We start from the raw sequence: 15,970 nt of genomic DNA on the forward strand, positions 1-15,970 counted from the left end.
CCACCAATCATCTCTCCCCCTCAAAGGGGAAAGCAGCCTATGGTCATCTGGGACGACGGCGACTCTACTTTTACTTACTGAGGCTAGCTTTCAATTCCATATTTATTAACTGAATTTAAATTCCACCAGCTGTCACAATGGAATCTGAACCCGTGACCCACAGCATAGGCCTCTCAATTACTCATCTATTTAAAAAAATATAAATTTAGAGTGCCCAATTCATTTTTCCATTTAAGGGGCAATTTAACGTGGCCAATCCACCTACCCTGCACATCTTTGGGTTGTGGGGGCGAAACCCACACTAACACAGGGAGAATGTGCAAACTCCACATGGACAGTGACCCAGAGCCGGGATCGAACCTGGGATCTCGGCGCCGTGAGACTGCAGTGCTACCCACTGCGCCACCATGCTGCCCTCGATTCCTCATCTATTGACCTTGCCACTACACCATTGTCTTCTCAGTGCCCTGCCCTTCACAAAAGAATGAGAACTCTCTCGGGCTCGGGGATCATGTGTTGTTGTTGCCACACTGGACACTGGGAAGCACCTCTCCACATTCAGGGATCCGATCTCATCGCTGTGGCAATGTAGCCATCACCTGCTTCTTTATAAGTTATTCCCTCCAAATGTCCTTGGGGTAATAGGAAGGAGCAATAAATGCTGGTTTGCTAATGTTGTTCTGATTGTGCATCAAAATAAACAAGAACCGATTATTAGAGAGAGAATGCTTTCGCTCATGGGGATGGGGTGGAAGGAAAAGTGGGTTAATTAAACAAAGACGAGGAGCAGCACGGTGGCGCGATGGGTAGCACTGCTGCTTCACGACGCCGAGGTCCCAGGTTCGATCCCGGCTCTGGGTCACTGTCTGTGTGGAGTTTGCATATTTTCCCCGTGTTTGCGTGGGTTTCGCCCCCACAACCCAAAGATGTGCAGGGTAGGTGAATTGGCCACACTAAGTTGCCCCTTAATTGGAAAAAAATGAATTGGGTACTCTAAATTTATTTTTAAGAAAATTAAACAGACGCTTTTGCTGACTACACAGTAGCATTGCAGGGGCCTATGAGCTAGGTTTCAAACCATGATATCAGCAAGGGAAGGTTTGTGGTGCATGGAGTTTATAGGAAAGGACAATGGGATGGGAAAAAATGTGATTAGGCTTTACTATAAAGGTTATGTGTTTGAAATTGTATCTCGGTTGGATAAAATGTAGCTTTTGCATGTCAGTGCCCTCACGACTGAAAACTCACAACGGTGAATGGGAAAAGTGTGATTGAATAAACAATAAGACTCACCAATGAAAGCTCCTGCTGGGTCATGGCTGAGGTCAAAGAGCTCGGATGGCAGGAAACCGGTTGGAGCATCAGCCAGTTTGGGTTCGACCGTTTCAGTTAAAGGCCCTGGACTGAGCCCTGAACTTCCAAATGTACTCTGCCACTCATGGCTCAAGTCATTGGGTGCACTGGGTTTAGGGTTCAACAGATCACTCAAAAATGTTAACTCATGCTTCTCCAGATTCTCATTGTCTAACATGTCTGGCAGTAGGTCCTTCGGCACTGAAACATAATAATAATAATAATTCCTCAAGGGGAAGTAGTGATACCAAGCTGAGTGAGATAGACATTTCATACAAGCATTTCCTATTCAATGCATGACAAAATTGTATAGGTTACAATCATATGGCATTCACTTTGGGAACACTTGCTGCAATTGGGATCTATGTTGAATGACCATAGACAGCACAAAGACCTGAGAGAATCAGAGAAGATAGTAATTATGAAAGTAGTGATGCAAGATTCATTAGCTGCTACAATCAGGGGGAAAAGTCTCCATTTGTGAAAGGAAATAATATTCAGCGCATTGTTCGTCAGAACGAACTGGAATAGTCCCAAGACAATTGACCAAAGACACTGTACATGCATAACCAACACAATGCGTCTCACAAAGCTGCTAAATTGTTAAAGAAATAAAAAAATAACTTGCATTTATATAGTCCATTTCATGACCTCCAGATTGACACAGTCCACCAATTGATCCTCATGTTGAAATCCCTCCAGGATTGCCCGTCCCTATTTTTGTAACCTTCTCCAACGCTACCACTTACAAAGACATTTGGGCTTATTGTGCATCGTCACTTCTTTTGTTCCACCACTGCTTGCTGGGCCTTCTGCATCTATGAGCTCCAGACCTCCCCACCTCTCTCCTGCTGTAATACCATCCTTAAAACCTCGTTGACCAAGCTTTTAGTCCTCTGATCTCCAAAATAAACCTTATTTGCCTTAGCATTGAAATTTGGGTCTGATTAAGCTCCTGTGAAGCATCGTGGAACATTTTTCTAAATGAAAGTTCTTGTTATAATAGAGACAAAAAGGACATTAATAAAATGCGTTTTATTCATTCATGGGATCTGCATGCCACTGGCAATGCCAGCATTTATTGCCCATCCTAATTGCCGTTGTAGAATGTAGGGAGCCACCTTCTTAGAAGCACTGCAGTCCTTATGAAGGTTCACCCCGCCAGTGCCGTTAAAGATGGATTCCAGGATTCCCAGTAATGATTAAGGTACGATCCTGTCCAGGAGATCATGGTATAAGACTGGTAGGTAGTGGTGTCCCCACGCATCTGCTGCCCTTGTGTTTCCAGATGCTAGCGATCAGAGGTTTGGGAGATACTGTCAAAGAGTGAGTTGCCCCAATGCATTTTGTAGATAGTACACACTACAGATATGGTGTGCTGGTGATGGAGGGGCTTAATCTTAAGGCAATGGATGGGGTGCCGATTAAGCAGGTGATTTTGTCCCAGAGCAGTAGAAATTGGATATTAAAAATTGAGAAATTTGCAGTTCAAGGATGGACATCATGGGAGAATCAGGGTGCTAAGGAGCCATGGTAGTGGAGGGATAGGCTTTAATAATAGTTATATACTTGAGAGAGGTATTAAATGGAAGAGTTTCTGTACTGGAGGGATGGGTTGAATCGGGTTAATGTCATCGGATGATGTACAAATGAGAGCGGATGAAAGAACGGCAACATGGTTATGTCTGATCTAACTGAGTCTGTTGAGGTAATTAATAATGTAGATAAGGGTGGGGCGGCGCAGTGGTTAGCACTGCTGCCTTATGATGCCATGGGGTTCGACCCCGATCCGGGTCACTGTCCGTGTGGAGTTTGCACATTCTCTCCTTGTCTGCATGGGTCTCACCCCCACAACCCAAAGATGTGCAGGTTAGGTGGATTGGCCACGCTAAATTGCCCCTTAATTGGAAAAAAATAATTGGGTACTCCAAAATTTTTTTTTTAATTAATGGAAGGTTGGCCTTTATCTCAACAGGGCTGGAATACAAAGAGTGCAAGTTGTTACAGTTATCTAGAATCTTGGTCTGACAGCAAATACATTCAGTTTGGAGCACTGCATCTCAGACTTAAAGCCCCACCCCTCTGGTACATTAACAGGAGAGTTCACTAGGATGCTGCGCTCTGGTCTGCCTAATGGCCTTTACAAAATACTGCGGTTATTGGAAATCTGAAAACTGGAAATACTCAGCAGGTCTGGCAGCATCTGGAGAGAAAGTGTTAACATTGTGAATCCAATGCAACTTGAAACATTAACACTCATTTTTCTTTCCATAAGTGCTGCAAGACCTGCTGAGTATTCCCAGCATTTTGGACTCACACTAAACTTTGAATTATGTGAAATACTGACACTATGAATATAGCAAAATGATCATTTTTTTTTTCTATTGAAGAGGAATATGATTGTGAATCAAATTTCAATAACTAGGGATAGCATCGTAATTGTTTTCCAATGCTTAACGGCAGAATCAGTATTTCTGCAGCACTAAGACCCCCTTACCACACTACCATGGGAACCGAGTCAGGTTGGCCACCCGACGCGATCCCCCTCCGAACAATCTGGGGGTCATATCAGCAGTTGCAGCCAACCAATTAGTGGCAAATAAATGGCCACTTGGAAACAGGTTAGGGACGCTGCTGGGATTGTACCAGTGTGGATGGGCCTCCTGCTGGAGCCAAGTCCCGTTAGATGCTGGAGTCGGCCTCCCAGCATCAGACCCGGGGGGTGGGGGGGGGGGGTGGCAGCAAGGCTACAATTATCTCTCCCACCCACCCCAACCCCACTCCACCACTATTCAAAGACTATGGATGAAATCTTAGCACCTTTGTGTTCCAAACTCCAGCCCTTCCCTTTGCATCAAGTGACCTTTTGAACCTGAACATAACCCAAGGTACTGGACCTAATCGAAGTTTGAATGGAAGTTTAAAGCAAGGGAATGAAATATTGGCTGAAAGCAAGTTACAGACAATTATTCCAGTCTGCACAGTCACATCAGAACAGAAATAACCAGCACTGTTACACAGTAGCTGACTTTCTTCCCTGCAGAGCACAAGTCCTTTTCACATGACAGCTTTGGGACTACAAACACTACTGTGGTGTTGGGCTCAACATTTATTCCTCCACTCAAGTTTAAATCTGATAAGGGCCTTGAAAAAGAGTTGAGACCAGCAACATTCATATTCATTCCTGTGGCATCACCGTCTGGTCTGAGCTGCTTTGTCGGTGAATGAGTTACAAGCAGTTCTGTCAGTTCCAGATTTATCCCAGTCTGATCTATCACTAGGCTGTCAGAGTTTGGACACAGGAGACATAGATAAAGGGTGGTTTATCAGGGGCACATTTGACACGATCTTAAACGGCAGACATCTGGGATCTATTTCATATAACTGGCAGGGGAGTTGGGAGACAAAGCTAAAGGTGCAAAGACTGGGAAAGAGGCCTGTGAACATAGAGTTAGGAAGCATCCTGAGGAAAGGTGGAGAGAATTAGAAGCACAGAAAGAAAGGGAAAAAGTGGGTGGTGGATAAAAACACTAGGATCATTTCTTTGTTGGGTACAATTCTTAGTCACTGGCATCTCATTCAAGTCATCAAGCCTATGATCCTCGATAGCAGACAGATTGACAAGAGGGGAGATTGAGCAGAAACCAATCACAACCAAATCCAATTCTGTTACCATCTGATCATACGCATGCACTTCCACCATGGGTCACTGGACAGGGATCAGCAAGAAACAGTCTGAGGCACAGAGGTCAATGTGATACATCATACTGATGAAGATCTACCAGCTTGGCACTAACTGGGGATCAAAACTGCTAGCTTCCTGGCCAGTACTGCTCAGCTATTTCCTGCAGAAATCATTCATCAGAGAGTCAGTCAATATTTCCTGTGACAAGTGAATTATTCCTCAGGTCAAAATAGTTCTAATTCCTACAAAATCCAAAGCATCTGCAGATCACATTGTCCATGAAACTCTCTACACTTGAAGCATGGGTTTTGAGATCTGAATACAGAGTTAATGGATCACCACTCAGAACAGTTTGAAAACATTCACAATGTGAGGGGTGCACCTGCTGACTGCATCCAGGCAAATTCCTCCCCAGATTATCACAGGAGCAGTCCCATGTTTCCTTCGGAATTAATGAATTCAATCCATTCTGGAGCTAGATGAATCATACGTCTCCTGTACATTGAAAAATTGGTGGGATGAGAGTTATGAACTTTCTTGGTATTTTCCCCCATTACCATTGAAACAAATTGGCACAACTCAAAAAGTTGTTGTTTCGAGGAAGTCGTCGATCAACGTCTCAGTGGGGAGTGACTGGTCTGTCAGCGCCACAGTGCGGAGTGACTGGTCTGTCAGCGCCACAATGCGGAGTGACTGGTCTGTCAGCGCCACAGTGCGGAGTGACTGGTCTGTCAGCGTCTCAGTGCGGAGTGACTGGTCTGTCAGCGTCTCAGTGCGGAGTGACTGGTCTGTCAGCGCCACAGTGCGGAGTGACTGGTCTGTCAGCGCCACAGTGCGGAGTGACTGGTCTGTCAGCGCCACAGTGCGGAGTGACTGGTCTGTCAGTGCCACAGTGCGGAGTGACTGGTCTGTCAGCGCCACAGTGGGGAGTGACTGGTCTGTCAGTGCCACAGTGCGGAGTGACTGATCTGTCAGCGCCACAGTGCGGAGTGACTGATCTGTCAGCGCCACAGTGCGGAGTGACTGATCTGTCAGCGCCACAGTGCGGAGTGACTGGTCTGTCAGCGCCACAATGCGGAGTGACTGGTCTGTCAGCGCCACAGTGCGGAGTGACTGGTCTGTCAGCGCCACAGTGCGGAGTGACTGGTCTGTCAGCGTCTCAGTGCGGAGTGACTGGTCTGTCAGCGCCACAGTGCGGAGTGACTGGTCTGTCAGCGCCACAGTGCGGAGTGACTGGTCTGTCAGCGCCACAGTGCGGAGTGACTGGTCTGTCAGTGCCACAGTGCGGAGTGACTGGTCTGTCAGCGCCACAGTGGGGAGTGACTGGTCTGTCAGTGCCACAGTGCGGAGTGACTGGTCTGTCAGCGCCACAGTGCGGAGTGACTGGTCTGTCAGCGCCACAGTGCGGAGTGACTGATCTGTCAGCGCCACAGTGCGGAGTGACTGATCTGTCAGCGTCTCAGTGCGGAGTGACTGGTCTGTCAGCGCCACAGTGCGGAGTGACTGGTCTGTCAGCGCCACAGTGCGGAGTGACTGGTCTGTCAGCGCCACAGTGCGGAGTGACTGGTCTGTCAGCGCCACAGTGCGGAGTGACTGATCTGTCAGCGCCTCAGTACGGAGTGACTGGTCTGTCAGCGCCACAGTGCGGAGTGACTGATCTGTCAGCGCCACAGTGCGGAGTGACTGATCTGTCAGCGCCACAGTGCGGAGTGACTGGTCTGTCAGCGTCTCAGTGCAGAGTGACTGGTCTGTCAGCACCACAGTGCATAGTGACTGGTCTGTCAGCGCCACAGTGCGGAGTGACTGGTCTGTCAGCGCCACAATGCGGAGTGACTGGTCTGTCAGCGCCACAGTGCGGAGTGACTGGTCTGTCAGCGTCTCAGTGCGGAGTGACTGGTCTGTCAGCGTCTCAGTGCGGAGTGACTGGTCTGTCAGCGCCACAGTGCGGAGTGACTGGTCTGTCAGCGCCACAGTGCGGAGTGACTGGTCTGTCAGCGCCACAGTGCGGAGTGACTGGTCTGTCAGCGCCACAGTGCGGAGTGACTGGTCTGTCAGCGCCACAGTGGGGAGTGACTGGTCTGTCAGTGCCACAGTGCGGAGTGACTGATCTGTCAGCGCCACAGTGCGGAGTGACTGATCTGTCAGCGCCACAGTGCGGAGTGACTGGTCTGTCAGTGCCACAGTGCGGAGTGACTGATCTGTCAGCGCCACAGTGCGGAGTGACTGATCTGTCAGCGCCACAGTGGGGAGTGACTGGTCTGTCAGTGCCACAGTGCGGAGTGACTGATCTGTCAGCGCCACAGTGCGGAGTGACTGGTCTGTCAGTGCCACAGTGCGGAGTGACTGATCTGTCAGCGCCACAGTGCGGAGTGACTGGTCTGTCAGCGCCACAGTGGGGAGTGACTGGTCTGTCAGTGCCACAGTGCGGAGTGACTGGTCTGTCAGTGCCACAGTGCGGAGTGACTGATCTGTCAGCGCCACAGTGCGGAGTGACTGATCTGTCAGCGCCACAGTGCAGAGTGACTGGTCTGTCAGCGCCACAGTGCGGAGTGACTGGTCTGTCAGCGTCTCAGTGCGGAGTGACTGGTCTGTCAGCGCCACAGTGCGGAGTGACTGGTCTGTCAGCGCCACAGTGCGGAGTGACTGGTCTGTCAGTGCCACAGTGCGGAGTGACTGGTCTGTCAGCGCCACAGTGCGGAGTGACTGGTCTGTCAGCGTCTCAGTGGGGAGTGACTGGTCTGTCAGTGCCACAGTGCGGAGTGACTGGTCTGTCAGCGCCACAGTGCGGAGTGACTGGTCTGTCAGTGCCACAGTGCGGAGTGACTGGTCTGTCAGCGCCACAGTGCGGAGTGACTGGTCTGTCAGCGTCTCAGTGGGGAGTGACTGGTCTGTCAGCGCCACAGTGCGGAGTGACTGGTCTGTCAGCGCCACAGTGCGGAGTGACTGATCTGTCAGCGCCACAGTGCGGAGTGACTGGTCTGTCAGCGCCACAGTGCGGAGTGACTGGTCTGTCAGCGCCACAGTGCAGAGTGACTGGTCTGTCAGCACCACAGTGCATAGTGACTGGTCTGTCAGCGCCACAGTGCGGAGTGACTGGTCTGTCAGCGCCACAGTGCATAGTGACTGGTCTGTCAGCGCCACAGTGCGGAGTGACTGGTCTGTCAGCGTCTCAGTGCGGAGTGACTGGTCTGTCAGCACCACAGTGCGGAGTGACTGGTCTGTCAGCGTCTCAGTGCGGAGTGACTGGTCTGTCAGCGTCTCAGTACGGAGTGACTGGTCTGTCAGCACCACAGTGCGGAGTGACGGGTCTGTCAGCACCACAGTGCGGAGTGACTGGTCTGTCAGCGCCACAGTGCGGAGTGACGGGTCTGTCAGCACCACAGTGCGGAGTGACTGGTCTGTCAGCGTCTCAGTGCGGAGTGACTGGTCTGTCAGCACCACAGTGCGGAGTGACTGGTCTGTCAGCGCCTCAGTACGGAGTGACTGATCTGTCAGCGCCACAGTGCGGAGTGACTGGTCTGTCAGCGCCACAGTGCGGAGTGACTGATCTGTCAGCGCCACAGTGCGGAGTGACTGGTCTGTCAGCGCCACAGTGCGGAGTGACTGGTCTGTCAGCACCACAGTGCATAGTGACTGGTCTGTCAGCGTCTCAGTGCAGAGTGACTGGTCTGTCAGCACCACAGTGCATAGTGACTGGTCTGTCAGCGCCACAGTGCGGAGTGACTGGTCTGTCAGCGCCACAGTGCATAGTGACTGGTCTGTCAGCGCCACAGTGCATAGTGACTGGTCTGTCAGCGCCACAGTGCGGAGTGACTGGTCTGTCAGCGCCACAGTGCGGAGTGACTGATCTGTCAGCGCCACAGTGCGGAGTGACTGGTCTGTCAGCGCCACAGTGCGGAGTGACTGGTCTGTCAGCGTCTCAGTGCGGAGTGACTGGTCTGTCAGCACCACAGTGCGGAGTGACTGGTCTGTCAGCGTCTCAGTGCAGAGTGACTGGTCTGTCAGTGCCACAGTGCGGAGTGACTGATCTGTCAGCGCCACAGTGCGGAGTGACTGATCTGTCAGCGCCACAGTGCGGAGTGACTGGTCTGTCAGCGCCACAGTGCGGAGTGACTGGTCTGTCAGCGCCTCAGTACGGAGTGACTGATCTGTCAGCGCCACAGTGCGGAGTGACTGGTCTGTCAGCGTCTCAGTGCGGAGTGACAGATCTGTCAGCGCCACAGTGCGGAGTGACTGATCTGTCAGCGCCACAGTGCGGAGTGACTGGTCTGTCAGCGCCACAGTGCGGAGTGACAGATCTGTCAGCGCCACAGTGCGGAGTGACAGATCTGTCAGCGCCACAGTGCGGAGTGACTGATCTGTCAGCGCCACAGTGCGGAGTGACTGGTCTGTCAGCGCCACAGTGCGGAGTGACTGGTCTGTCAGCGTCTCAGTGCAGAGTGACTGGTCTGTCAGCGCCACAGTGCGGAGTGACTGGTCTGTCAGCACCACAGTGCATAGTGACTGGTCTGTCAGCGCCACAGTGCGGAGTGACTGGTCTGTCAGCGTCTCAGTGCGGAGTGACTGGTCTGTCAGCACCACAGTGCGGAGTGACTGGTCTGTCAGCGTCTCAGTGCGGAGTGACTGGTCTGTCAGTGCCACAGTGCGGAGTGACTGGTCTGTCAGCACCACAGTGCGGAGTGACTGGTCTGTCAGCGTCTCAGTGCGGAGTGACTGATCTGTCAGCGTCTCAGTGCGGAGTGACTGGTCTGTCAGCACCACAGTGCGGAGTGACTGGTCTGTCAGCGTCTCAGTGCGGAGTGACTGGTCTGTCAGCGTCTCAGTGCGGAGTGACTGATCTGTCAGCGTCTCAGTGCGGAGTGACTGGTCTGTCAGCACCACAGTGCGGAGTGACTGGTCTGTCAGCACCACAGTGCGGAGTGACTGGTCTGTCAGCACCACAGTGCGGAGTGACTGGTCTGTCAGCGTCTCAGTGCGGAGTGACTGATCTGTCAGCGTCTCAGTGCGGAGTGACTGGTCTGTCAGCACCACAGTGCGGAGTGACTGGTCTGTCAGCGTCTCAGTGCGGAGTGACTGGTCTGTCAGCACCACAGTGCGGAGTGACTGGTCTGTCAGCGTCTCAGTGCGGAGTGACTGGTCTGTCAGCACCACAGTGCGGAGTGACTGGTCTGTCAGCGTCTCAGTGCGGAGTGACTGATCTGTCAGCGTCTCAGTGCAGAGTGACTGGTCTGTCAGCACCACAGTGCGGAGTGACTGGTCTGTCAGCGTCTCAGTGCGGAGTGACTGATCTGTCAGTGCCACAGTGCGGAGTGACTGGTCTGTCAGCGTCTCAGTGCGGAGTGACTGATCTGTCAGTGCCACAATGCGGAGTGACTGGTCTGTCAGCGTCTCAGTGCGGAGTGACTGATCTGTCAGTGCCACAATGCGGAGTGACTGGTCTGTCAGCGTCTCAGTGCGGAGTGACTGGTCTGTCAGTGCCACAGTGCGGAGTGACTGGTCTGTCAGCGTCTCAGTGCGGAGTGACTGATCTGTCAGTGCCACAATGCGGAGTGACTGGTCTGTCAGCGTCTCAGTGCGGAGTGACTGATCTGTCAGTGCCACAATGCGGAGTGACTGGTCTGTCAGCGCCACAGTGCGGAGTGACTGGTCTGTCAGTGCCACAGTGCGGAGTGACTGGTCTGTCAGCGTCTCAGTGCGGAGTGACTGATCTGTCAGTGCCACAATGCGGAGTGACTGGTCTGTCAGCGTCTCAGTGCGGAGTGACTGATCTGTCAGTGCCACAATGCGGAGTGACTGGTCTGTCAGCGCCACAGTGCGGAGTGACTGATCTGTCAGTGCCACAGTGCGGAGTGACTGGTCTGTCAGCGTCTCAGTGCAGAGTGACTGGTCTGTCAGCACCACAGTGCGGAGTGACTGGTCTGTCAGCGTCTCAGTGGGGAGTGACTGGTCTGTCAGCGCCACAGTGGGGAGTGACTGGTCTGTCAGCGTCTCAGTGGGGAGTGACTGGTCTGTCAGCGCCACAGTGCGGAGTGACTGGTCTGTCAGCGCCACAGTGCGGAGTGACTGGTCTGTCAGCGTCTCAGTGGGGAGTGACTGGTCTGTCAGCGCCACAGTGCGGAGTGACTGATCTGTCAGCGCCACAGTGCGGAGTGACTGATCTGTCAGCGTCACACTGCGGAGTGACTGGTCTGTCAGCGTCTCAGTGCGGAGTGACTGATCTGTCAGCGTCACACTGCGGAGTGACTGGTCTGTCAGCGCCACAGTGCGGAGTGACTGGTCTGTCAGCGCCACAGTGCGGAGTGACTGGTCTGTCAGCGTCTCAGTGCGGAGTGACTGATCTGTCAGCGTCACACTGCGGAGTGACTGGTCTGTCAGCGTCTCAGTGCGGAGTGACTGATCTGTCAGCGCCACAGTGCGGAGTGACTGATCTGTCAGTGCCACACTGCGGAGTGACTGGTCTGTCAGCGTCTCAGTGGGGAGTGACTGGTCTGTCAGCGCCACAGTGCGGAGTGACTGATCTGTCAGCGTCTCAGTGGGGAGTGACTGGTCTGTCAGCGCCACAGTGCGGAGTGACTGGTCTGTCAGTGCCACAGTGCGGAGTGACTGGTCTGTCAGCGTCTCAGTGCGGAGTGACTGGTCTGTCAGCGCCACAGTGCGGAGTGACTGGTCTGTCAGCGTCACACTGCGGAGTGACTGGTCTGTCAGCGCCACACTGCGGAGTGACTGGTCTGTCAGTGCCACAGTGCGGAGTGACTGATCTGTCAGTGCCACAGTGCGGAGTGACTGATCTGTCAGTGCCACAGTGCGGAGTGACTGGTCTGTCAGTGCCACAGTGCGGAGTGACTGGTCTGTCAGTGCCACAGTGCGGAGTGACTGATCTGTCAGTGCCACAGTGCGGAGTGACTGGTCTGTCAGCGCCACAGTGCGGAGTGACTGATCTGTCAGTGCCACAGTGCGGAGTGACTGATCTGTCAGTGCCACAGTGCGGAGTGACTGGTCTGTCAGTGCCACAGTGCGGAGTGACTGGTCTGTCAGTGCCACAGTGCGGAGTGACTGATCTGTCAGTGCCACAGTGCGGAGTGACTGATCTGTCAGCGCCACAGTGCGGAGTGACTGGTCTGTCAGTGCCACAGTGCGGAGTGACTGGTCTGTCAGCGTCTCAGTGCAGAGTAACTGGTCTGTCAGCGCCACAGTGCGGAGTGACTGGTCTGTCAGCGCCACAGTGCGGAGTGACTGGTCTGTCAGCGTCTCAGTGCAGAGTAACTGGTCTGTCAGCGCCACAGTGCGGAGTGACTGGTCTGTCAGCGCCACAATGCGGAGTGACTGGTCTGTCAGCGCCACAGTGCGGAGTGACTGATCTGTCAGCGCCACAGTGCGGAGTGACTGGTCTGTCAGTGCCACAGTGCGGAGTGACTGATCTGTCAGCGCCACAGTGCGGAGTGACTGGTCTGTCAGCGTCACACTGCGGAGTGACTGGTCTGTCAGCGCCACAGTGCGGAGTGACTGGTCTGTCAGCGTCTCAGTGCGGAGTGACTGGTCTGTCAGCGTCACACTGCGGAGTGACTGGTCTGTCAGCGCCACAGTGCGGAGTGACTGGTCTGTCAGCGCCACAGTGCGGAGTGACTGATCTGTCAGCGCCACAGTGCGGAGTGACTGGTCTGTCAGCGCCACAGTGCGGAGTGACTGATCTGTCAGCGCCACAGTGCGGAGTGACTGGTCTGTCAGCGCCACAGTGCGGAGTGACTGATCTGTCAGCGCCACAGTGCGGAGTGACTGGTCTGTCAGCGCCACAGTGCGGAGTGACTGGTCTGTCAGCGCCACAGTGCGGAGTGACTGATCTGTCAGCGCCACAGTGCGGAGTGACTGGTCTGTCAGCGTCACACTGCGGAGTGACTGGTCTGTCAGCGCCACAGTGCGGAGTGACTGGTCTGTCAGCGTCACACTGCGGAGTGACTGGTCTGTCAGCGTCTCAGTGCGGAGTGACTGGTCTGTCAGCGTCACACTGCGGAGTGACTGGTCTGTCAGCGCCACAGTGCGGAGTGACTGGTCTGTCAGCGTCTCAGTGCGGAGTGACTGGTCTGTCAGCGCCACAGTGCGGAGTGACTGGTCTGCCAGCGCCACAGTGCGGAGTGACTGGTCTGTCAGTGCCACAGTGCGGAGTGACTGGTCTGTCAGCGTCTCAGTGCGGAGTGACTGATCTGTCAGCGCCACAGTGCGGAGTGACTGGTCTGTCAGTGCCACAGTGCGGAGTGACTGGTCTGTCAGCGTCTCAGTGCGGAGTGACTGATCTGTCAGCGCCACAGTGCAGAGTGACTGATCTGTCAGCGCCACAGTGCGGAGTGACTGGTCTGTCAGTGCCACAGTGCGGAGTGACTGGTCTGTCAGCGCCACAGTGCGGAGTGACTGGTCTGTCAGTGCCACAGTGCGGAGTGACTGGTCTGTCAGCGCCACAGTGCGGAGTGACTGGTCTGTCAGCGTCTCAGTGGGGAGTGACTGGTCTGTCAGCGCCACAGTGCGGAGTGACTGGTCTGTCAGTGCCACAGTGCGGAGTGACTGGTCTGTCAGCGCCACAGTGCGGAGTGACTGATCTGTCAGCGCCACAGTGCGGAGTGACTGGTCTGTCAGTGCCACAGTGCGGAGTGACTGATCTGTCAGCGCCACAGTGCGGAGTGACTGGTCTGTCAGTGCCACAGTGCGGAGTGACTGGTCTGTCAGCGCCACAGTGCGGAGTGACTGATCTGTCAGCGCCACAGTGCGGAGTGACTGGTCTGTCAGTGCCACAGTGCGGAGTGACTGGTCTGTCAGCGCCACAGTGCGGAGTGACTGGTCTGTCAGTGCCACAGTGCGGAGTGACTGGTCTGTCAGCGCCACAGTGCGGAGTGACTGGTCTGTCAGCGTCTCAGTGGGGAGTGACTGGTCTGTCAGCGTCTCAGTGCGGAGTGACTGGTCTGTCAGCGTCTCAGTGCATAGTGACTGGTCTGTCAGCGCCACAGTGCGGAGTGACTGGTCTGTCAGCGCCACAGTGCGGAGTGACTGGTCTGTCAGCGCCACAGTGCGGAGTGACTGGTCTGTCAGCGTCTCAGTGCGGAGTGACTGGTCTGTCAGCGTCTCAGTGCATAGTGACTGGTCTGTCAGCGCCACAGTGCGGAGTGACTGATCTGTCAGCGCCACAGTGCAGAGTGACTGATCTGTCAGCGCCACAGTGCAGAGTGACTGGTCTGTCAGCGCCACAGTGCGGAGTGACTGATCTGTCAGCGTCTCAGTGCATAGTGACTGGTCTGTCAGCGCCACAGTGCGGAGTGACTGGTCTGTCAGCGCCACAGTGCGGAGTGACTGGTCTGTCAGCGTCTCAGTGCATAGTGACTGGTCTGTCAGCGCCACAGTGCGGAGTGACTGGTCTGTCAGCGTCTCAGTGCATAGTGACTGGTCTGTCAGCGCCACAGTGCATAGTGACTGGTCTGTCAGCGCCACAGTGCAGAGTGACTGATCTGTCAGCGCCACAGTGCAGAGTGACTGATCTGTCAGCGCCACAGTGCGGAGTGACTGATCTGTCAGCGCCACAGTGCGGAGTGACTGGTCTGTCAGCGCCACAGTGCATAGTGACTGGTCTGTCAGCGCCACAGTGCGGAGTGACTGGTCTGTCAGCGCCACAGTGCGGAGTGACTGGTCTGTCAGTGCCACAGTGCGGAGTGACTGGTCTGTCAGCGCCACAGTGCGGAGTGACTGATCTGTCAGCGCCACAGTGCGGAGTGACTGGTCTGTCAGCGCCACAGTGCGGAGTGACTGGTCTGTCAGCGCCACAGTGCGGAGTGACTGGTCTGTCAGTGCCACAGTGCGGAGTGACTGGTCTGTCAGCGCCACAGTGGGGAGTGACTGGTCTGTCAGCGCCACAGTGCGGAGTGACTGGTCTGTCAGCGCCACAGTGCGGAGTGACTGATCTGTCAGTGCCACAGTGCGGAGTGACTGGTCTGTCAGCGCCACAGTGCGGAGTGACTGGTCTGTCAGCGCCACAGTGCGGAGTGACTGATCTGTCAGCGCCACAGTGCGGAGTGACTGGTCTGTCAGCGCCACAGTGCGGAGTGACTGGTCTGTCAGCGCCACAGTGCGGAGTGACTGATCTGTCAGCGCCACAGTGCGGAGTGACTGGTCTGTCAGCGCCACAGTGCGGAGTGACTGGTCTGTCAGCGCCACAGTGCGGAGTGACTGGTCTGTCAGCACCACAGTGCAGAGTGACTGATCTGTCAGCGCCACAGTGCGGAGTGACTGGTCTGTCAGCGCCACAGTGCAGAGTGACTGATCTGTCAGCGCCACAGTGCGGAGTGACTGATCTGTCAGCGCCACAGTGCAGAGTGACTGATCTGTCAGCGCCACAGTGCGGAGTGACTGGTCTGTCAGCGCCACAGTGCAGAGTGACTGATCTGTCAGCGCCACAGTGCAGAGTGACTGATCTGTCAGCGCCACAGTGCGGAGTGACTGGTCTGTCAGCGCCACAGTGCGAAGTGACTGGTCTGTCAGCGTCTCAGTGCATAGTGACTGGTCTGTCAGTGCCACAGTGCGAAGTGACTGGTCTGTCAGCGTCTCAGTGCAGAGTGACTGATCTGTCAGCGCCACAGTGCGGAGTGACTGGTCTGTCAGCGCCACAGTGCATAGTGACTGATCTGTCAGCGCCACAGTGCATAGTGACTGATCTGTCAGCGCCACAGTGCATAGTGACTGATCTGTCAGCGCCACAGTGCGGAGTGACTGGTCTGTCAGCGCCACAGTGCGGAGTGACTGATCTGTCAGCGCCACAGTGCGGAGTGACTGATCTGTCAGCGTCTCAGTGGGGAGTGACTGATCTGTCAGCGCCACAGTGCGGAGTGACTGATCTGTCAGCGCCACAGTGCAGAGTGACTGATCTGTCAGCGTCTCAGTGCGGAGTGACTGATCTGT

General features: G+C 54.5%; 1 protein-coding gene across 4 annotated transcripts in view; it reads right to left on the reverse strand.

Moving 5' to 3' along the window:
• The window catches only part of ical1 (islet cell autoantigen 1-like), a 324,958-nt gene that overhangs the window by 6,144 nt on the left and 302,844 nt on the right, over positions 1–15,970 (reverse strand). For all 4 annotated transcript variants that reach the window (XM_072483779.1, XM_072483797.1, XM_072483788.1 and 1 more), the window contains one exon: positions 1,294–1,554. In XM_072483779.1, the coding sequence (XP_072339880.1) occupies positions 1,294–1,554 (261 nt within the window). The remainder of the gene's footprint in view (positions 1–1,293; positions 1,555–15,970) is intronic.

This window comes from Scyliorhinus torazame, chromosome 2, assembly GCF_047496885.1.
Source record: "Scyliorhinus torazame isolate Kashiwa2021f chromosome 2, sScyTor2.1, whole genome shotgun sequence".
NCBI lineage: Eukaryota > Metazoa > Chordata > Chondrichthyes > Carcharhiniformes > Scyliorhinidae > Scyliorhinus > Scyliorhinus torazame.